General features: G+C 37.6%; 1 protein-coding gene across 1 annotated transcript in view; it reads right to left on the bottom strand.

The window, feature by feature from the left end:
* Nucleotides 1–423: 423 nt before the first annotated feature.
* The window catches only part of SETD3 (SET domain containing 3, actin histidine methyltransferase), a 63723-nt gene continuing 40939 nt past the window's right edge, over nucleotides 424–23207 (bottom strand). The window contains exons 7-13 of the mRNA XM_054828422.1: nucleotides 15327–15385; nucleotides 13316–13430; nucleotides 8906–8980; nucleotides 6015–6181; nucleotides 5284–5369; nucleotides 3554–3714; nucleotides 424–2919 (exon numbers count right to left, since the gene is read on the bottom strand). Coding sequence (XP_054684397.1) covers nucleotides 2476–2919; nucleotides 3554–3714; nucleotides 5284–5369; nucleotides 6015–6181; nucleotides 8906–8980; nucleotides 13316–13430; nucleotides 15327–15385 — 1107 coding nt within the window. The 3' untranslated portion in view covers nucleotides 424–2475. The remainder of the gene's footprint in view (nucleotides 2920–3553; nucleotides 3715–5283; nucleotides 5370–6014; nucleotides 6182–8905; nucleotides 8981–13315; nucleotides 13431–15326; nucleotides 15386–23207) is intronic.

Genomic DNA, 23207 nt, shown 5'->3' on the forward strand with positions numbered 1-23207 from the left:
TAAAATGCTTTGAAAGGTCTGTTTTCATGACAGATGGTAATAAGGGCTCATCAGTGCCAATTTTTTGGTTTCCACCTCAGTTTTGAAAAGCTTAAGTTTTAGGTTAGTGCTTCTGAGAAACCATCTAATGCATAGAGGAAAAATGCAAATTACAAAATTAGATTACTCACTATTTTTATTGTATGCAGCATATTTTTTCTAAATAACACTAAGAGATGAAGAGTAAGAATTTGACCATGCGCTTAATAGACCACTTTCCCTTTCTGTTTACTAGAATCCCTCTTTTTTTTCTTCCCCCAGCTATTTCTCCTTTAATCTTTATCTGTACACCTGGACAGTTATTCCTCTGCCCACAGACCCCAAAAGATACAGCAGTCGGTAGCAGGTAGAGGTTCTGTTTGCATAATACACTCACTAGGGAAGACGTGGTAGAACTATATTTTATTCAAGAAAACCCACACATTCTGTCCTGTGGTGACCACAGGCTTTGCTTAGCCATAGATATCAGCAAATACCAGAACAAAATACAGTGTATCAGATTGAATCAAAGCATTTAAGTTCTGAATTACAGCTATAATTTTCAGGGAAGGCTAGTTTCAGAATTGCATCATAGTATCTAGTACAATGTTGTGCAATGTAAGTGGCAGAAACAGAAATGGAATATTGGTCCTAATAAAAACTGAAATGTAATGACTTTTGTATGACATTTAAACTGTCAAGACAATTCATAACATTCTACCAAAGGCAGCATATAGTTACAAAAATACTGGTCCAGCATCTTGTTAGTGGTGAAGCAATATCCAAGGTGCAATGGCAACATGCCATTCTTAGTGAAATATTTTTTAAAAAACTATTTTTTCTATTTTCCCCGCACTGATGCTAGCTGAACACCAAAACTGCTATGACAACCTGAAAGAAAGTCACTACTTATGTGTATTGCACCAAAGATTTATGCAAAAACACATTTTCCAAGTTGCAGTACAAAAAAAGCAAAATCTAATAAAACTATGAATATGCCAAAAGACATTTTACTGCAACTGATCTTGGATGAGCAGGTTGCAACATCTATTGAGCTTTAAACAATTGTCCAAGCTTGTCCATTCTAGCCATTATCTTGAACTTAAGGATACAAAGGTAAAAGACAAAGTCCTTAACATTGAGAACAGAATTAAATCACTTTATATTCCTCTCCACCCACAAAACAGAAATATTCTGCCCTCCTCTCCTCCCAATACCCAGGTAATTTCAAAGTCAAGCCTTGGAATTACCCTTGTTCTGATATTGCACTGTGCTAGGATTGTATTGTTTTCACCTAGAAGGTAATATAGCACGAGGGTGACCAAAACTGCTGGAGACAGTAGACCTGCTTAACTTGTGGAGGTATCCCAAGAAATGTGCATCAGACAGTGACACAGTTTAAGAGGACTTGGGCCAAAAATACATTAACCTGCTTGCCATGTCTTTCAAGAAAATGGCATCAATTAATATCTCAACCAAAAGTTGAAGTTGATTAAGCTCAGGTCACCATGTCACATTCAACGTTATATCCAACAACACAGAAATGAAGGAGTAGCAGACAGGAATATTAATCATATTTTCCTTTTAATAATGGTTTAGTCAAAAGTGTAGCTCTGAAAATCTCTAGCTAGTTGTGAAGACCTGAAGAAGCTGGGAAGCAACCTCACTTTGAAGAGTACAGTTTAAAGCTGTGGCTTGGCCTATCTGCTTTCAAACTCTCCAGTAGCACTGCCAACCTTGTAAATAAAAGGTACTCCCTGGAAATAAAAAGTCAGCCTTTAAAAGTTGGTGAATGTTGTATTGTAGCAGCCTAACTCTGACTGAAGAAGAAAGATGAGATATTTTTATACAGTAAACAAAAGACAAAGTAAACCGAAATCTTCAGAGATCACTTTAAGTGTATACAATTTGGATTCTCATCAACATTTAAAACTACCAATCATAAGGTTGCCACCTTACCTTTTTCTGGACTGGCATACCTGATTTTAAACAGGTTTTCCTCCAGTCTCCCAAGTTTCTGATCCTCTTATCCAGTTTTCTGCTGTACTGCTCTCCCACCTTCATGCTGAATACCGAGGCAGTCCTGCCTTCTGCTTTTCTTGGCAGGAGGCAGAGCAAGCTTTTAATTTCGGTAGTCAGAGTGACAGAACAACAAAAGCACAGCAGATAGAAGAGCTTAATTCTTCCCCAGGAAGAAAATACATTTGGTTCAACAAAGGGCTGCAAAATCTTCCAAAGGCACCTCTTTCCCCAGTTTTTGCCTGAAAGCAAGATGGCAATCTTAATTGAAAAGGGATGCTAAATCTTTTAAATAACTTAAAAATTCATTTTTATATAAAGCAGCAAAACCATTTTTCTCTGCAGAAAGAGAAATGTTAACAAAGAAACACACCAACATAAATGCACTGTTCATAAACTTCAGCTAATTTAATTTCACAAGTAAGTAAAATTATAGGACTATTCTTTAACCTCATCAGTACTTTCTGAAGAAGATTCTTTGGCATCTTCAGTCTCTCTGTTGCTTTTCTCTTTATTTAGATTTTCACTTTCTGATTTGGTCCCATTAAATAGAGAGTTTTCACCATTTACAAACCCATTCTCTGTGACTTCAGCATCAATAGCTTCATCAATCTTTAAGTCCCCTTGCTCTTCCACATCTTCTAGGTTTCTCAAGACAATAGGGAGTCTAGAGTCTGCCACAGTGTTCTCCAACAAGGCAATATTGCTCTCTTCATATCTAGGAAGCGGAGCTCCATCTGCCATTTGTTTGGTATAATACTCGCGGCTAGCAGCTGCGCTCTTTACTGCTTTCTCCAAGATCTCTTTTTCACCTAAGCGCAATTTTATAGCCATTATCGCATGTGAAGTAAGGTCGTGGGTCTCCAAGAAGGACTTATCATCCTGTTATAAAAGAAAAAGCAAGTTTGTTAGTAATAACCAACACAATAAAAAAGATCCCTCAGCTTTCTTCTATGTATTAATAATATGTGACACTAGATTCTTCAGGCTGAACCAAACGGGCATAGGATGAAGGAAGGGGTCTGCATGGAGTCCCAGTGAAATTTGTCAAGAATTCGTAAAAAATTTTGCTATACAAAAATTTCTCCATATAGATCAGCCTGCATAACAAGCGACGTCAGCAGACTTCACAAATATATGAAACATGCAGGTTCACTTATATGCTCACGATAGTAGCACATTTCTCTGCAGTCTGAAGAATGCAACTAATAGACAACAAGTTGAAACTGATTCCCCATTTTACTTGCAGAGAAAAAGCAGGTAGCCTCTACTCAGAGAATCAAAGAAAAAAATGCATTAACAAAATTACATTAACAAAATTTTCTTTTTTGCAATCTTATTTGATTTTCCTTAGATAATGCAAATCTGTTTCTACACTTTAAAAAGTACAGAATGAATTATGTACTAACATTCAGATTAAAGTTTGCAAAGACAAGATGGGGGACAAAATATCTTTTCCTACAATCATAACACAAAACATTTCAGACATTTAAATTACATATAATGATAATTTTACCTCCACAGTTGTTTTATAGGTTTTCAAAAGAAGGGATGCTCTGGCTTCTAGGAATGTCCAAAGTTTAACTTCATTGTCCCAGCTAATGGGAAACTCAGAGTTCCCCAGAGTGAAGATTTTGTCAATGGCATGCTCGCCTATCAAGTGTTCCTTCAGCTCTTCTGCAATAAGTATAAAACCAATCTGTTAAAAACAATCTCATCGTTCACTTTGTCAGTTGACAAACTGCAGAAAGAGTTATTTCCAATAGTATAGCTTTGAGCAGCTACCAAAAAAATCTCTCCTCAAATAAGAATTATCAGATATGCTGGTTATTTCTAGGCGTCTCTTCAAAGAGGTAACTGGAAGTCTTGAGGTTAGCAGAAAATGGACCTTCTGCTCCACGCCGAAATAAAGATACTTTATATATCAGAGCCTCTTATACACAGGATAACTCTGTGACAGCAATATGGAATGGTTTGCATAATACTTGATAAACAAAAGAGAGCAATTCTTTACAGAGTTCAGCAAACTTTTTGATAATAAAAGGAACAGGTCAGAGTGTGCAAACAGTGATGGAATTATTTTTTCTATTGTTTTGGCAATCTTTTTCAGTAGCAGAAACTCCCTATAGTTGCTCAGAAAAGACATCCATCAAACAAACCTCACACAGAGTAGAAAATCTTCAATCAGCTCCTTGACATTACAAAAATCCCATTAATCTTTTAATTACCAATTTTCACTCCTGCAAAGCAGCTATCACAAGCTTCACAAACCACATGCATGTAGTTTCTCAACAAACAGTTTTCTTTTACCATATTTAAGACACAGGAATAATCTGAACACAATCGCGTATCAGAGTAATACAATTAAAATATTTACTAGCTATATTTTCTTCTCCAAGCCAAAATTCACCCCCTCATTGGCATCTTAAAATTTTCGGTAGGTTTTTTTTTATTAAAGAAAGCAAATAGAGCACATGCGAAAACGTAACAACTTCAGTATTCCTACTGGTATTAAAATCCACATCATCCACACAGCATCTCTAAGTGCAAGGCAATTCTCTCACCATCACAAAAAACTGGCACATCTATAACCTCCAAAACGGCATCTAACCAGCAAGCAGCTATTACAAACATTTAATCAGAAGTTTCATATGTACAAATTAGGTGAATATTTATTAATTGTACATATATTTCCCCCATAAAGCCCTCTAACATAAGAGAGAAACTACAAAGACAGTCTGCAAATACATAAATTGGTTTTAGATTATGAATTACCAAAACATTGAAAATACTCTACTTTGAAATATCTCTTCCATATTTCTCCCACAGTACAGAATATTCCAATTCCATACCTAAATGACTCTAGCAGTGATGGCTAATAGGCTATGATTTTAAGCATGTAACTCCTAGGTCTCACGTGATCATTTTTAAACCTAAGAACTAAAGATCAAGCCCCAAAGCCCACTCATTCACTACAGCCTGGGAGATTAAAAAAATAAATTAAAATTGCATCACCTCATGCTTTAGGACTTCCAGAAAGGCCTATGTTACCAAAATATTCCCTCAGACAACATGGCCAAAGATTGGGTTTCTCATGAGTTTATAGATCCCTTTTTAACCTCAACTCCTCCAATCTTCTAGCTTAATGTTTTATATAAATGCCTATCACATTCCTGCATTAAAAAACAAACAAACCCCCAACCCCAAACCAAATGTAAATTAGGTTATCTTTAGAAAACATCTTACCTTCACTCATACAAAACACTCGAAGGAAAGCCAAAAGCTGGGCAGAGATTGGAGGCTCAGTGGAGTGCAAGGCAAAAACACTAGAACTAATAAAAGAAACAATCAAACAGCAACACTAAATGCAAGTTCTATTGTCATAGCTTTGAACTTATTTCAACATAAAAGACCTTAAAGTATACAACAAATGCCCTGTTACAAGAGTAACTTTAAAAAAATTAGATAATACTAGTTCAAACTGAAGAAAAGCTTCCCTAACCTGTATCTGAAAAGAACAATTACCTCTACAGTTTTACACTTACAATTATTTTTATACGGCTTTCATAATAAATTCATGAAAATGCAATGTTTCACGTCTGCTGCTCCTAACAGTACCCTCTGGACTGAAAAGACTAAAGGAAAATGCTGTGGTTCACATACTGAGCATCGTAGTATGTCTGCAAGGGATAGGAAAGAAAAAAAAACCACAGATTGCTTCAAATTAATCCTTGCTCTGTTTTTGTTCAAATGGTTATTAAAGCAAATGCTTTTTTCCTTATATATGGTCCAAATTAGATGATAATATAGCTCAGAGAACTTCTGTAAATATTATTACAACAACTTTAATTTGCTATACAAACAGGAGAAATACTATACCTAAGAAAACTATCATAGAACAGTTTTATATATGCTCTACTGGACACTATATACTTTGGAAATGTTTTAAAAAACCCATGGCATTGTGTTTTACTTACGTTGGTATACCAGCACGAGCTAAGACCTCTGCCTTCATAGCATACAGCCTGTCACTTTTACTCACGCCAAGCTTTATTTTCACTCTGTCATGTGAATTATTATCAAAGAAAAAACCACTGTGGATCACAAATTCAGCGTTTGACCGAGTGCCATAAAAAATGTAAATCTAGAAGGATGAAAAGAGAAGTGAAGGGACAGGAAAAAAGCTTAAGATCAGCGCACAAAACTGGCATAATTTGAAAGTTATTTCCTGAAAGAGTTACTATTCTGAGTACAAGGTATATTTGGTTACATAAAGAAACACGCCTTTTTTTCTGGTATCAATTCAAATGCTGTATATAGTGTGGCAATATACTTTAGAGGTAGATGCAAACAAATTCATGTAAGAGAGATTTGAAAGGAGAGAAGATGTTCTTATTCTATACTTTAAAATAAAAATGCTTTGTTTTCTCAGACTGTCATAAAATATCAGTATATGGAAATAAGCTTTCAAAGATCCTGTATCTTTTAACAGCTAAAATATCTGAGACAAGGAGGGCCCGTTAAAAGAAAAGGAGTTTCTGGGGTCATTTTCCACCCCCGTATGTCCACCCAAAAGACTGACCTACACTGTTGATGGATCAACTTTGCTTTTGTTTTAATGTTACCTTAAGCACGGATATACCAGAGTGTGTCATACGAGAGATCTGATCTGTGTTTAGCCAGTATTTATTTTTGTGTTATACTCTCAACTCTTTATCTAAAGCAAATAGGTTACTTTAATTCACATTAAAAAAGAAGTTCCTAAATATAATCTGCAAAAAGTGTTTAATTCAGGGCTAGGCTGTATAAAGTACATGGGACAAGAGGTCAGAGTAGAAACCGTCTTCTCCTGCATCAAGAGGATATTTTCCCCTTTTGTTTGATAACAGAATTGTCAATCAGAAAAAAGTTTCAACAGTTACAGAACTCCCATCTTATCCTTAGGGCACAGCACTGCTCTGGGTACCTGTAAGCTTCCACTCCTCTCTAGCTAACAGAGGAAAGCACAGTGTTCTCTTAAGGGCTCAACTACACTAACGATGCCATCTAGTTTCTTTGTTTTCAATTTTAGATTAGAACTATTTATCTCAAGCACTAAATGCTTAAGCATTATATCAAATTATAGTAAACATTATACTGTAACACACTCATATAATGAACAAGTGACCTGCCTAGGTATGTTGCAGTAGTGGTTAAGGAGAGAGTTGCTAACCCTCTCAAGCTTTAAAACTACTGTGATACATCTCATATTAAACTAAAATCACATATCATGTGTAGATTATACAGTATGCTTTTAACACTCTAAGACTGTTTTACAAAAAAGCCAGTTAAACAGAATAAGAAACTTGCTTTATTCAAGGCCAGTGTTTGATAGATTCTGTGGACTTCTGCTGCCTCACATTTTTTAGTAGTAAAAGCAAGGATCATACACTTTTCCTGCTGAAACTAAGAAATAACATCTGCACAGTACATTAAAAGACTGAAGCATTATATAATTAAAGTGCTTTAATGATGTCAATAACAGTTAAAAGTTTGCACAGAAATTTAAAAAATATCTGATAAATAGCAGACAAAGTGAAACTACTAAAATAAAATCCATATAGCGGAAGCCTCTATAATTGAAATGGAGAGAGCAGCCAGAACAGCTATATGACACATCCATTGCCAGCTGTGGAAAATTATAAATTGGATCACTTCTGGAAAAACTGTGGACCCCTTTTAACTCATCATACCGTTATTGGAAAAAATGGCAAATATTTGACTACCATAACAAATTCTAAGAGCAACACAAAAAAATATACAATCACTGTAAACCCCAGCATAGCAATGAGGATAAATATACCTCTGGAAAGACATACTTAAAAAATTTTTCAGACACATCTTTGTTAAAAAAAGAAGGTAACAATACATAAGAAAAATTAAAATCAAAATATTAAGTGTAAGACTGGCAAAATAATACACTAAAAGTAATAACTTGGACTGAGTTACAAAACATTTCAGGATGTGTCATAGTCAAAGTCTTTTTCTGGCCATGCAAACTAGAGTTGCACGAGCAGTCGGAAAAATGGAGTGCTATGACACTTGAGGGCTTAGGCTGGCTGCTGACACAGCACAGGAACCCTCCCTACCGGAGAATTCCTATGCTCCTGTAACCACTGTCTTCAATGCATCACTAGTTTTAACTATCATTTTTGTTTCTTAACAGTTCTGCACAAAACACTGGATTCTGAACTGTTTCATGCATCTCTGCAAGACTCACCCTTTGGTACTTTCAGGATGAAGGGGTGTGTACATGTGTGCATGGCTGTGTGAAAGGGAGGGAGTATACTTTTAGCTCCTTGCTCTTTTTCACTAAGCATGGGAATGGCAACATGGGTAAAATGACTGGCAACTATACTATATTTAACCTCTTGTTAAATGAAGACTAACAAGAAACTTAAGCCAACAACATTTTAAAGAAAGACTCTACAATCTGCTATTACAGACAAAGCGACACCTCAAATCTAAAATATATTTATCTGTGGTCCTTTGGATATGGCCTTTTATTAATCTCATCCAGAATACCAAACACAGCATCTGTGTGTGTGCATTTACCAGTGATTAAATATTTCAACTAGTTCTCTAAAATACGAGGAATCAAAACTATCCTAAAGCTGGGGTCTACCAAGCAATAGAAAATACTTGATTCTGAAAAATGTGCACTTAATTAGTTTGGTAGTATTTTCACACAAAATTAGCTCAGCATAATAAAATTCAAATGTAGTGGGGCTTAATCCACACCACTCTGCTATTAAAATTTGTTAGGGAGTTACCAAGTGTCCACAAAACTTGATTAAAGAACAATTATGTAGATAATTGTTCACACTACCTGTTCTCCAGCCTTGAAATCTTGAAGCGCTACACATTCACACCGGTCATCTTCTAAATTGTAGCCTGTAGTGATCTATCCAAGGAAAAAGTAACAAAAGCACCTTCAGCATTTTATATTTATCTCCCCCACCATTGACAAAACATTGTCATATTGGAAATAGATATTAACAAGAGCAATTGCACACATTTCTTTTTCTGCACAATATAATATACCTGGTAGTAATTGTTTTATGATTCCTGAGCAATCTCTTTTTAAGAAAATCTCCGCATTAAAGAAATCTAAGGGAAGAAATAACATACCTGAAGTGAATGGAAGGCTCTGAGGGAAGTACCCTCTGTAGACCACAGACAGTCCCATGCTAAAGCCGGCAGCTTGTTATAAAGTTCTGGAGTTTTCAGTCACTCCCATGATACCCAAGGGAGCAAGGCACCGACAGCTCTATATGCTGTGTTTTATCCTTCAACTGCCAGCACACTTTTGATCTCACAATGAAAAAGAATTAGATAACTGTGGATCTTTAGGGGATACAATCTTCAGAGAATTATAATTTACTTGCAAATAATCCCTTTATCTAAAGTTAAGCAATACTCTTAAAATGCTAAAAGGATTTTTTTGATGGTAGTAGGCAATGGAAGAGGATAAATTCTCTTAACAAACCTGTACTTCTCTGAGAAAAATTACAAAACTGTAAAGTGGTCACGCTAACAAGTAAAGCTATCCTGAAAATGTAATACTTTAAAAAAGTGACAAACACCATGTTCTTGAATAGTACTACCAAAGATGCAGGCATGGATACAGCCACAGGATGCACCATAAACTGCTGAACAATCAGAAAGCAACTTTTACAGTAGGTATTCCGAATTTGGTACCAACAGACCTAACTTATGGAAAAATATGCTCTGGACCTGAGGAAAAACCTAGAAGAAACCAAAGATTCTCTCTCAGTCTTTGTATATGAAAACATACTTGTCTGGAAGCTGACTTACATGTGAGTTGCAGTATACCCCGATTCCCATCTTGGATGCAGTTTGTCCAAAGACAGAACTCCATGGATTATTTTGAAAGCTGGGTTGATGGTTTACACATTAACAGTTTTACGTTGCTTGCATCATCAAGTGTGCATTTGTCAGCCAAACCAGTGCTTTCAAAGTGAGCACAGGGAACTTGTTGACGATGCAGCAAACCCAAAATGGCAGCCAGAACGCGGGCAGCCTGGCCCTGCGGATGCTTGCAGAACTGCTCTGCATGCAGATGCCATCACTTCAGCTCTGTTAATGGGTTTGTGGCACGCTGAGATCAGAAGAGAACACCAGTCACGCACAAGAGTCAGGCCTACTGCAAAACACACGCTGTAGTACTTGAACACAGAAATTCCTGTGTGTTCACTATGCTGGACTAAAGTTTTAATTAAGATCTCTCATTTAGAAGGTTATTTAACCCTGAATTGCAGGTTGCAAGTGCTAGAGGATTTACCTTTGCTATGACAAATGTACCTTCCAAGTTCAAATACAGTCATCTTGGGAAAAAATGCAACTTCCATTCAAAAAAGGGAACTCTTGACAGCACTTGACCTGTCCTGAAATTTTCCTAGTGTGTAAACTCAATGAAATCCTTTTGAATGTGAAAACTCCATGCCAGTTTCTTGAAGTGCCTGTTGGAACAGGAGGCTTTCAAGGACTGGGGAAATTCCAGTATGTTAAGAGAAGGCTTCTGTCAGTTTAAGCACGCTTCACTAGAGTACTGCTTGGTTTTGGGATTGTTTTTTATTTTTGCTCTTTTTTTTGTTTCAAAAAAAAAAAAGCAGCGCTTCTGAAAGGCTTTTCTATAAAGCATAATGGAGTGCTAGACTCTTATTTCCTCTTTCTTTTAATAGCAGTCATGTAAGAGAATTAACAGGGTGTTTACTTCTCTTCCCACATGATAGCTGACAAATTCCATCCCTTCAGTTTTATTTCTGAAGCAGACTGATACATGAATTTCAAGTTGTGTATAAAGCACACAATAGTCTGCTTGGTCAGTGATTAAGGATGGACCCAGCCCAACAGGCAGAACGTAGCTTATTTAAAGTTCTGGCAGAACTGGTAATCAACCTCTGACTGTCAAAATACAATCCCACTAAAGAATAACAATGAGAAATGCATGAAGACAACCATTTTGATAGAGTTCTTAGAGGCAGGTTGATCTAATTAATAGTGTCAGAAGCAAGAAAAAGCTGCATGGACCTAGCTCCAGTTAAAACCCAAAGAGCATTTTATTATCTAGCTCATGGAAAGGGGCCCTGTGGAATAAAGCAAGAACAGGGATCTGTAGTAGCTAATTAACTTGAGAAGTATTTCAGCGCTACGTTTGGAATAGACTAGGCAGGGGCACATACAACTCCATCTTTTGATTCTTACTTTCCTGCAAAGAACAACATCTCCCTTCACGTATTTTAAAGGGATGCGCTATGATTAGAGCAGAACCCATCCTCATCTCATTCTACAATAATATGAAGTACAATACAGACAACTTACAGTTGGTTATCTTAGGAACTTACAGTTATCTTAGCAGTATTCCCCCCATGTTTCTAATAGTACAAGGAAACTAACACAGAACAGAAATAGGTTTAGTAGCTTTTCTTAGTCCATTATCAATATTAGTTGTCTATGCTTCCTAAATCTATAACCATCTAAACTAGCTTATGTAGAAATATGAAACAAATGAGTAATATTTCTGCACATAGATACAAAATGTCTGTAGATACATACAAAATATTTAAGTTCAGCACCCCCCCCCGCCCTTTAGGATACACTTCAGCATAAAAAAATGCTTCCAACCCTGACATACTACTGCACTAGCAGGTTTGGCTCCAGAGGCTGGCTCCATATCAAACCCATTGTTAAGGAGCATAATAAAAATAAAAATTATTTTATCAATTTAAATAGAGGTTTGAATGATTAAAACAACATAACTAGGTGCTCTTTTAATATAGGATACTTAATTTTTTCCCCTCTCAGAACCTTAATTCACTTCCTCTTTCCTCTAATCCCAACTTTGAAGGCATTCATTAGGAGTTGTCTAACGAATACAGACAAGTCTCTGCAAAAGCATCTGAAAGAAATGCCCAGCAGGAAAAGGGTACAGGAAGTACTGATATTTGCAGCTAAGACTTATATTACAAAAATAAACATTTCTGAATTTGAAGCAATTTTCTTTACATTGGAGACTCTCATACAAGCTTTATTGCTAAATCAAAGTTATGAAAATGCATAACGAATAGTGAAAGGCAAGAATCACTGTTAAAGAACAACATGTAATCACCTTTTAATAGGGAAAAATAAATAAATAAAAATCCCCAAACCCTTAAAACTTTATAGCCTAGCCTGCCATGTGTATTTGGTACAGTTGCAGTATCAATAAATTAGCTAAATGTCAAGTGAAAAATAACTTGCTTTAAAATTTGTTCATTTAAACCAGGCTTTTCTTATACTAAGACATGCTGCTGTCCTAACACTCAGGTCAACACTCCCACAAAAGAACCAGGATTACGTGAATAGTATGGTCATACTCGCTGCTTACAAGAAATAATACTATCTATTGGAAACACAGTTAGAGGGTATGAAATTTGAAGCATACATGAGACTGGCTAAATAAGATTGATAAACCATCCTCTTACATTAACCATCCTTAACATTAACTAGTCTGTTAATGAAATAAAGACCTCATCTTCTGAACTAGCTCACGCAAGTCAAAATGTCAGCAGGTCTGACTTTCTATATACATATGTCACCTTTTAAATGTTTAATATGCCCTAAAGTAGTATTTTTGCATTTTGTTTCTTTGATGTAGTAACAGATGTACTGTTTTTGTTGAACTAGCCTTTGTTCTTGTTGCTGCTGTCTCCATAACAAGGCTCTTTGGGCATGGTTAGGAGAGCAGGCAGTATTTCTTAGTTGCAAATTTCTAACCACTTTCCCTAGTGGTAGCTACAAGAAGCAACCTCCATCACTGTCTGCTTTCCTATTCTCAGAACAGATCTGTCCAGTATTGTGAATCTTTTTCAGCCTGTCAGAAACAAAACTCCATGTCAGAAAAATATTCAAACTTGACTGGAAAAAAGGTATCATGCAACTGAAAACTTTTAAAGACACATTATATGTATATGAGACATAACTGTATGTAAGTGTGCAATCACTTCTAAAGTTTTCTCTAGATGAAGAAAGTTCTCCCTGAAAAGCTATCGTAAGACATTTAAGATACTGACAAATCTTTCTTTCAGATGTTAGTTTTTAGGGTCACTTGGGAAGATAAAAAAAAAAACTTGTCTTAAGAAGCATAATGAAAACTGTTATTAAACCATTCTACAGCAGCTGAAAGGCTTAATACTTAAGCCCTAAAGCCTTTCAGCAACACTGAAGAAATCCTTACCAGTCCATTAGTATGATTACACATGTCCCACAAAGGTATTAGAGCCAATGTAACTCTGGAACCGTCTTCTGTTGGAATCTGGTTCTGCCGTGTCATAACAGAGGAAACCGCCCATCTACAAAAATTAAAAAATTATCTGGTCAGTGTTCAAAACAGCGATATATGATTGGCTATAGTCCAACCTGAAGCAAGCATTTAGGCTGGGAGTTTCCAAACTTAGTTTTCTTGAAGATCACACTAACTGTACTAACAGTAGAAGGCAATACCACTGGCAGGAGATGCAGCAGCTCCTAGGTTTCCAAGACACAGATCGGTTCCCAAATCAGGACTGCAATTCCACCCCTCTTCTGCACTCTGCAACAGAACCTTCATCCTTTCCATTACCTCAGCCAAGACCCACTCCCACGTCACCTTCCGCTTCCCCAACCCTGTGCTGCACACATACCTCTCGCCCTGCATCCCAAACCTGGGGTCAGCTGTTCCTGCAGGCTTCAGAGTTGTCCACAGCTCCTGCCTGGCAGCAGTAGCTCTCATCTGTGTGCAGGCTCTTGTAAGAGCCAGGAGGTATTTTCCCCCCTCGTCCCCTATAAAGCTTACATACTGCATGAACTGGAAACCAGTGTCATCACCTGACACGTGCGTGATATTTTGAGAAGTGCTTCTCTTCAGTTTGCAAACTTTTGGTTTGGATCAGTATTGCTAAAATTTTCTGCTTAATAAAGAGGAAAAAAAGCCTCAATACCCCAAACAGATAACCAGGTAAAAAGAATGAACAAAGTAGAACACAGTTTAGCACACAGACATCATTCAACCCCTTATAACTCAGGTTAAGCAAAGGGAATGCCAACTACCTATTCAAACTTAAAGGTTAAGCTTTTCTGAAGATTAAGTATTTTCTAAAATTTAATTTTTATTTTAGTTCAGAAAAAAAAGAATATTAAATGCCAGAGGAAAAAGAATAATCTTAATTTTACTATGTTTTGGCCTTAATACATATATAGCTGTCGTGGGGTTTTTTGAGGGGAACAAAAAAAAAAAAAAAAGAAAAAAAAGACCACCACCAGGACAAGGTAAAAATAATTTTAACTCCCACCAATTCCACTGCTAATCAGGTATTTAATATATAGAATTAGACTTTCAGGAGGATTTTTTCAGAAGGACTAGAGATTGCTTAGAAAGATACCATCAAATTGAAATCTACTTAATCTCTAAAAAAGCAAATTAAAATTGTGGATAATTCTGACATACAAACACTATTGGAAACATAATAGTAATATGTTTCTTTTTTAATTGTTGTACTTTATCTGCAAAATTTTAGACCAGTTCACATGTAAGTTGGCATGTTCCTCTGTGACCCTGTAAGTGAAGGAGGCATGCTTTGGAAATCCCAATTTCATAGACTCACCCAGAAGTACAACTAGGCTAAAACAAATCCCTGTAAGACCTCATGAATGCCTTTTATTCATGCTATTTTAATCACTTAACAGAATTAAAGCTCTCGTTATCTTAATTATTCTTATTTTTATCTTGATTATGTCACCCCCTATAGCACCTCCAAGTGACACTCATGCTTCACATGTACAGCTTAAGTTCTCCAGCTCTCCTGTTCAACAGCCACTGTAAAGATTAGTTTTTACTGGTATGTGCAGGTAAAGCCTTTTATAAAAAAAGAAATTAAAAGAATAATCCCCAAACCCCAAACCTCCTGGCAATGTCAACTGAATTATTTTCTTAAGAAACAATGAATTACCTTACTAATCTCAGACTATGTGTGCCAGTTGGTTAAATTAACTGCTCATAATGACTATGCCTTTGTAACAATTAAAATCTGCATATTTATTTTACTTTCTTTTTCATTAAGGAAGTGTATTAGTATCAAATCCTACATTTAACATTTCAATAACAATAGAGCTTTCCCACCAATGAAGCATTTCCATGGTCCCACAGTTAACTATATATATTACCAAAAAAAAGAAAAAAGAAAAAAAAAAGAATTCAAAGACAGACCAACCTGTAGTCGTCATAAGTGAAAGAATCCTTTAAGGGCAGTTTGCTGGCATTAGGATGGGTCTGGGAAATGCAAGTTTCAGAAAAAGGTGAAAAGAGAGAGAAAAGAGAAATCAGAAATCAGTCAGCAGAATTTCATTATTTAGCTGCCTAACAGATCCTAACAAGAGCCAAATGAAGCAGGAGGCGTCCAGCCGCGCTACAGAGGGATCATCATGCTATTATGCTCTCATACATCACTGTCAACTTAATTTGTTGTGCCCAGCAGCCGCCATAAATCTGTTTCTTCATATTTCAAGACTGGAACCCACAGACATCGTACAAAAATAAAAAATTTAAGGTGGACTGAGCATGTGAAGGTAAAACAAAACCCAGCCCGTGGTACAGGGTGAGGGAAAGAAATCAGACAATAAGCACGTATTACGTTTCACCAACTTCCACATTTTCCTTTTCTCTGAGATATTAGTAAGGTATTTCACAAATGCAAGTAAAAATTACACATACAAGATTTTAAATTCTTCCTTGATACCTGTAAAGGTTTTATTTAGTACAAGTTGCACTACACCTCTGAAATAAAACAGATTAAAATATTTAAGTAGTTTCAGTGACAAATATCGATTAGATAATACAACATTAAGCCATTTACCCACACTCCCATCTAAAAGTGGAGCAATGCCATTTGAGAACACATACTGTAGTTGTCATTAACAAGCAAAATATTTAGATTTTAAAAAGGCTTTAAGAAGCTGTAATACCTGTTACCTTTCTGATCAATTAACTTAAGAGTTTCAAAAATACAGTTAAGCTTTAAGCCCACACTCACACATTTTCTTTGGAACTTTGTCCCAATTCACAAATGGAAAGCCATAATAGCATAAATTTTAATCTTCAGGTTCAATTAGGTCTCAGAGATGAACTGAAGTAAATGATCAAGCGGTTATTTCAGAAGATACAAATGATTTTTTTGCACAGCTCTATCTTTGCGACACTCTTAATGCATGAAGCTCCATGTAGCATGCAGTTTTTTTACTCTTGATGCATTAGCATCACAAGTGCATGGTAATTTATCATTTCTCACTGTAATGTACTTGCTGGCACTGTGTGCAGGACAGTAGGGGATGAGGTAAAAGTGGCTCAAACCGTAAATCAATTAGAAAACAAAAGCTTGTGCTCAGTGCGCAATTTTAGGCAAATTATATATTACAAAAGACTGCCAATTGGGTGTTAGGTCCCAGGTGTCTGTTCTCCCTCAGCCCCTCCAGTTAACCCTTTGGATGGGCTTTCTCTGAAACCTGGCAGGAGTGAGTAATTCCAGGGAGCGCTGCCCCTTCCCTCACTTTTCTCTTTTTTGTCTTTTTAAAGCACTCTACATTTCCATACCATTTTCATTCACATCGATGATATGGTCATCGCAGAACAAATTCCCTCGAGTTTAATTGTAGCAAGGCAATTTACAGGCTTATTTCTTCTCCTCACAAAAACATTCAGTACAAAACCAGAACGGAAAGCCAAACCAACACGTTTCAGGAGGTATCTTTGCTGCAGTACTACAGTTCAGACTCGATTCCAGAGACACGTAGAAACTTAGGCTTCAGCTGGAAATAACAATTCTTAAAAACAAACACCACCCTATACTACTCCTTTACGACAATTTAATTTCAACTTCTATTGCTAGTATTATTAATCTATTTTGCAGTAGCTTGGTATAATAAACTAAGCAGGGAAAGTCAACACTGACAGTGAGAGATATAAGCCTATCCGTTTCACTTTTGTCCATTACATTTCTATCGGTTGTGAAAAGCCCGAGCCTCGTTCTGCACCTGAAGTTTTTAAAGACGAAGATATTTTACACGAACACAGAAGTTAGGACCCCTCAAAACCCCGTATCTTCAGCGCTCCGTTTCTTTGCAGACCATGCGCTTAACTGGCGCGGGAACACGCCTTGCCCCGCGGCACTGCTTCCAGAACCGCATCTCCCACCGCGCCCGCAGCCGCCGTGCCGCTGCCGAACGCCGGCGGAGCCGCGGCCCCGCGCTGCCACCTGCCGGTACCGCTCACGGGCCGGTGCCGCACGCGGCCCCGCGCTGCCACCTGCCGGTACCTCTCACGGGCCGGTGCCGCACGCGGCCCGGCGCTGCCACCTGCCGGTACCGCTCACGGGCCGGTGCCGCACGCGGGCCGGCGCTGCCACCTGCCGGTACCGCTCACGGGCCGGTGCCGCACGCGGCCCCGCGCTGCCACCTGCCGGTACCGCTCACCGGCCAAGCCCGGCACCAGCGGAGCAGGCCCAGCCACCGGCACCTCCTGGAGCTGTTCTGCCCGGCGCCCCCGGCTCGGGAGGGCAAGACACACGAAGCTGAAACGAACCTCCTCCACAGCGGCGCTTCGGTGTTATTCCGGCATTCTGAAATCCCCGGGTTGGGTTAACCTAAACGAAGGCTGCCTTACGTCACCCTGAGGGTCTGGCTGGCAAGTTTATCGCAGGAGAAAGACCCCACAAACAGCTAACTCCCTGTCCTTTTCCTCTCTGCCCTTTTCTGCTCTTCTCCCTCTTTCCATGCAAGAACTTTCAAGGGAATAAATAATTCTGCAAATGCAATAATTACTATGGTCACAACGCTCTAAAAGTAAAAAGCATTACAGAGACTACAAAGGGTTTAACAGTGGCGTAAAAGTGATTTTTACAGACCAAACACAATACACACACACAGTTCCTCCTACTCACACTCTATACAGGTAGTGCCAGCCAACATGCTCAACCCTAACTTGGAGCAAATCCCTATAGGAAGCAAAATATATACATGCTGCCATTGTCCCCTCCGTGAGAAAAAATCAGTATTAAATTAGCAGATTGACAGTGAGGTTAATTGTTCATCTGACATAAGTACTCCCTCTGTAACGAGTCAACTTGAAGATGCAACCCACGGGCAAAGATTCTGGATGCCACCAAATGCTCTGTGACCCTCCCATTTGTAAATCGGTGAAACTTAGGGACTGCCCCTACATGGATATCATCCAGACATAATTCATATAAAACCACTAGTAAATTATAATAAAGGACAAAATCTATGGTCTTATAGTAAAAGACACAAGGCAGAATAAAATCCCAGTGTATGTAATTATCATATTTATAACATTCTGTGGTACAATGTTCTAGTAGCTGTTTTAAAGTTAAGATACTCTAACGTCAGCATATTTGATCATGTTAGATTTCTGACTTGGACTATTTTACTACGTAACTTAAAAACCCTATAGATTACAAGAATCTGAAGACACACAAAAAAGAACAATATTCTGATTAAAAAATTGATTTAGTATGCAGGTTCTCTTTATAGTCCCTTGGTAAAAATGAGATCTCCCTAACAAACACTTAATAAAACCTGTCAATATATCTAGAAAGAAAAATGACACAAATGCATTAAGTATTAAATACCCTTGAAAAAAGTCACATATTCCATGAATTTTTGATGTACTATCTTGACATTAATGTAAAACCTTGATATTTATAATTGACAGATATTTAATAAAGTATAGAAGATGACTGCTGCATAGCATGCAAATTGCTCAGGCTGATCAAAAAAAGATTCAGACATATTTAATCTAAACAAACACTTAATACGTAAAAAAAATCAGATCTAGCTTTTATAGGTTCACGCAGCTAGGTCTCTACAGATTAGCTTTGAAATGTAACATTACCCACTACACAAACCCTAATTTTAACTTACCAAGTCTGTATGAAGTAGTTTCAGAAAGTTAGGAGGGGAAGCTTTAAATAAAAAATGGGAACATGAAAATGTGAATATACTCATTTAGATGCAGGTCCTGACATTCTACTGAAAGAGTTATTATAAAGAACAAATACCATCTATTTAGTTACCCTTTCTGTGAAAATATTGTCAGAGCTGGCAATCAGGGTGATGACCACTGCAAAAACAAATAGTGGCATGCTGAATTTCATTTTCCTCCTGATGCTGCTATTCCTAAAAAAAAAAAAAAAAAAATAAATGCTTCTTCCCCTTCAGTGTTCCAAGCCTTCTTTGAGACATTTGGAGGATATCTCAAAATAACTAGAAATATTAAAAAGTAACAGTGATTGCTGCCAGATTGTCTGCAGCCACTGCAGAAAGAGACAGACTGTTATTCTAGTCACCTAAAACACTATCAGACTAGAAGCCAGTTACTCAGTATGGCAACCAAGGAAAAGGGGGGGGGAAGAAAAAAAAAAGAAAAAAGAAAAAAAGACTCTTCAGACATTCCTCCCTTTCTGGGAAGCAGTAATATACAGGGGTTCATGCCTCATGTTCAGTGTCTCACAAGAAAACACAACTCCTGATGCCCACATAGGGGCCTTTGTGCTAAAAATTTCTCCATCATACTTTTGGATGGACATCACAAGATAATGATTCTGACGTCTTAGAAACTAGATGCTAGAGGACTCCTCTGCTTTTGAGAACGCTTGGTTTTGTTTGGACAGCATGAAGGCTTCAATGTAGAAAGGGTGGGTGCCTTTCTAGCTGAGAAGCCATCATAAATGATTGGACTTGATGATCTTAAAGGTCTTTTCCAACCAAAATGATTCTATAACTTTCACTTCTACTATCCAGTCTACAAGGGCATTAACCTCCTGGAAAAGAGTGGCCAGACTATTAGAGGCAGTAACCCCTTACCCCATTCAATCACAAAATGCCAAAGCTCATTTATCAGAGCTTCTAATCTTGACAAGAAATTTCCATTAAAATTAGCTTAATATTTGCTTGTTTACCAAGTGATGCAAAGTACAAGTCCTATTACTGTAACATGCAATAAAACGTCTGAGTAAAAGTTAAAATTACAAGTGCAAAAGTTTACACAGTGTTAAACTCGTGTTACTAGATGTCTTGAAAAGAACTGATGTACTTTGGTGTGAAGTTGTACTGGCCAGTATATTCCTTTGCACCATTAGCCCTTGTATACTCTGAGTAAGAAAAATTTAATTGAATCACTGGATGCGAACAAAGTTACTGGGGTTTTTTTGAAAAGACACCACCTCTCAGCTGAGATAAGCTGACCATCTGAGTCATTTACTACTCCACTGTAATACGTAACTAAAAAAAAATTCCTTGTTTTTGTTGGTTTCCTGAGTTTGCAGACACAGAGAAGATTTGATTCCTGTGAAAAATATTTCAAGTACTCAGAAGTCCAAGGCAAAGTTGTGGGCAATCGCTGCATCAATATTACTTAATCAGATTGCAATATTCTCAAAACCCTCTTGTGTACCGTTGAAGCAGACACAACTCCATTTCTATCTCAGGAAAGCATCATACCAAGTGTTGAGACTATACCAAGGCCATCAGTCCACCCCGCTTCCAGCCCCCAAAACACTAAGGGTGCTTGAAACAGTTAAAGTCAAAACCAGTTTAAGCTTCCACCTTGTTAACTTTCATTCCTTTGAACACAAAGCCCAAAGGTTTGTCCCTTTTGACCAAAATTTTTTCCTCCTCTTCTTTGCAGATTCTCCCCTCTTTCCAATGTACTCATTAATATGGGGAGATTTCGTTATGAGCCTTGTTGGATGCTACTTGATCGTTTCAGGCCAATGTGTAGGTGTACAAAAACAAACACACACCACACACACTTTCAGGGCCAGAAGCAGGAAGATCTGTCAGCGTTTGCTGGTTACTGTCCCTTTCCCAACTCTGGAAAGCCTTTGAAGCAGCAGCCTTGAAGAGAAACTCCTCTCTGTGGAGCTGCTGAGGCTTTAACTGCCCTAAAGCTAGGTAAAATAAAGCTTAAAATTCAGAATGGAGGATCCTAGTGATCTAAAGGGAAGCAAGAATTCGCTTTTTCCATTGGACATACGCTGGCTAACCTAACAAGGGAAAGCCAGTTCACTGTACAGGACAGGAGACAAAGCCAAAGCTTATTTTACTTTGTAATAATAGTTTATAACTACAGAGGCATGCTCTGGAATTTTCAAACAGCCCAATTCATGAAGCACTAGGAATTATGTCCACAAATCTGTGCTGTGATATGACTTTTCTAACAGAAAAAGATCATCCTACTTTGCAAAACCTAATAGAACGAATCTTAAAATTAAAAAGGTACCACAGGATTGAAACTTATTAAATCTAAATAACATTTTTGCTTATTCTTTATGTCAGCAATTTTTATTTACTTTCTGCCAATATACACAAGAAAGCACTGTTCCAGACTATTAGGGGATTCATGCAGCGGAAGCAGAATGGAACGACTCCTTCTGGTGCAATGGAATTTAACTGCACAGTCCCTTTTTCTGTACCTTCTACCTGCAAAAATTGTTTTCAGTTAATGAGACAGCAGTGGCATAACAGACAACTCAAATCATGACATCAACTACTAACTCAAGGGTTTGAAGGACTGACAATCCACTTCACCTGCAAAGTGGACGTTACCATTTGGCTGACAGAGTACACAGAAATAATTTTGAACTGACTGCAAACGAGTACCCTGCCTATAATCCTGTGACATCTCCTTCATTAAACAGAGGCAAGACAGTGATGGACTTTTTAACATCTACTTCTTGATCACTCCATTTACAGAATACTTCTTAATATACAGAATTCTAAAATACTAATCTTCCCTAGAAAAGACAGCGCTCAGAGATGACACTTAAATTAGTGACCAAGTTTTCTGTACCTTTTCCTGTCCTTTCACAAAATCACTTAGGGTGGAATGCAGCCCCACTGAGGGCTGAAGGGATGAAGTAGGAGAGCAAGCTGGACTAAGACTGGACATGTTTTGCAATGAGACAGCCTCCCCATTCATGTAACAGAAAGACACGCTAGGTCCATTATCTCCTGTGGTAAATCTCTTCATGAAATATGAATTTAGTGTTCATGTTGAGCCTTAGATTGATAGGTTCAGTCTGCAGTACTTCATTCACACAGGTACAGTAAGGTAGCTACAGTAAATAGTTTCCTCACAAAGGTCTATGCCTGCATACATATCATTTGCTCTTTAGGCTTCTGAGGTGCTTGTTCATTTTGTTTAGTGCAACATGTGTGCACTATGTTCACGCACAAATTCATCACACAACTCTACTATTAATTCAGTGAATCACAAGTCACAAATGCTGTGATAGGAAGCCTGAAGTGAACTGCTTTAAAAGGACAGGGACAATATTTCCTATTCACAACCAATCCACATCCAAAGAGTTTCCTAACAAGCTTTAATATTCTGCAGTATGGCCAAAGTTTTGTTACCTGTGAATCAACTACTCCAGTTTACAGATAAATCATACCAGGAGCCACTCAGGTGGAAGCTTGGATCACGATCATCGTATAACCAAGGTACTGCGCTGCACAACCGGCATGGCACGTGGGGCATGGCAAGTCCTGGAACCAGATGTACTGGGACTATTGTGCACACGCATCCAAAACTAAAAACTTATCACTTCCTCTTCAACTCGCATTCAAACCATAGTACAAGAAAATAAACTTTGGTTTACTTAGCAACATATCAATCTCCTACTGTGTGGAGTATTAGCATTGGGTCTGACTGAAGAGGATAATCCACTTTGTAATTTAGTTAAATTACTAATTTTAACAAAGATAAGTCCCCTGTATAATTTTGCAGTGCTTAAAGAATACTTCCTTTGAGTATTCCATTCTAAGAAACATCAGCTTGTTATCATATTTTAAATTTATGGAACATTTGTAACTGCTGTTATATCAGGAAAAATATTAAATCTGCACAATAAGTACAAACTTTATATGAGAAAGTATACTTGTAAGTGCATGATGATCTCCTGATGTCTGCTGAGGCACTCGCTTCCACAAAAGACACAGACAACATCTCTGGGGATAAACTCAACTGCCCCAGAAAGTGCAACTCAGTTAAAAAATAAAAATAAAAGCAACTAACAGAA

This window comes from Grus americana, chromosome 5, assembly GCF_028858705.1.
Source record: "Grus americana isolate bGruAme1 chromosome 5, bGruAme1.mat, whole genome shotgun sequence".
Taxonomy (NCBI): domain Eukaryota; kingdom Metazoa; phylum Chordata; class Aves; order Gruiformes; family Gruidae; genus Grus; species Grus americana.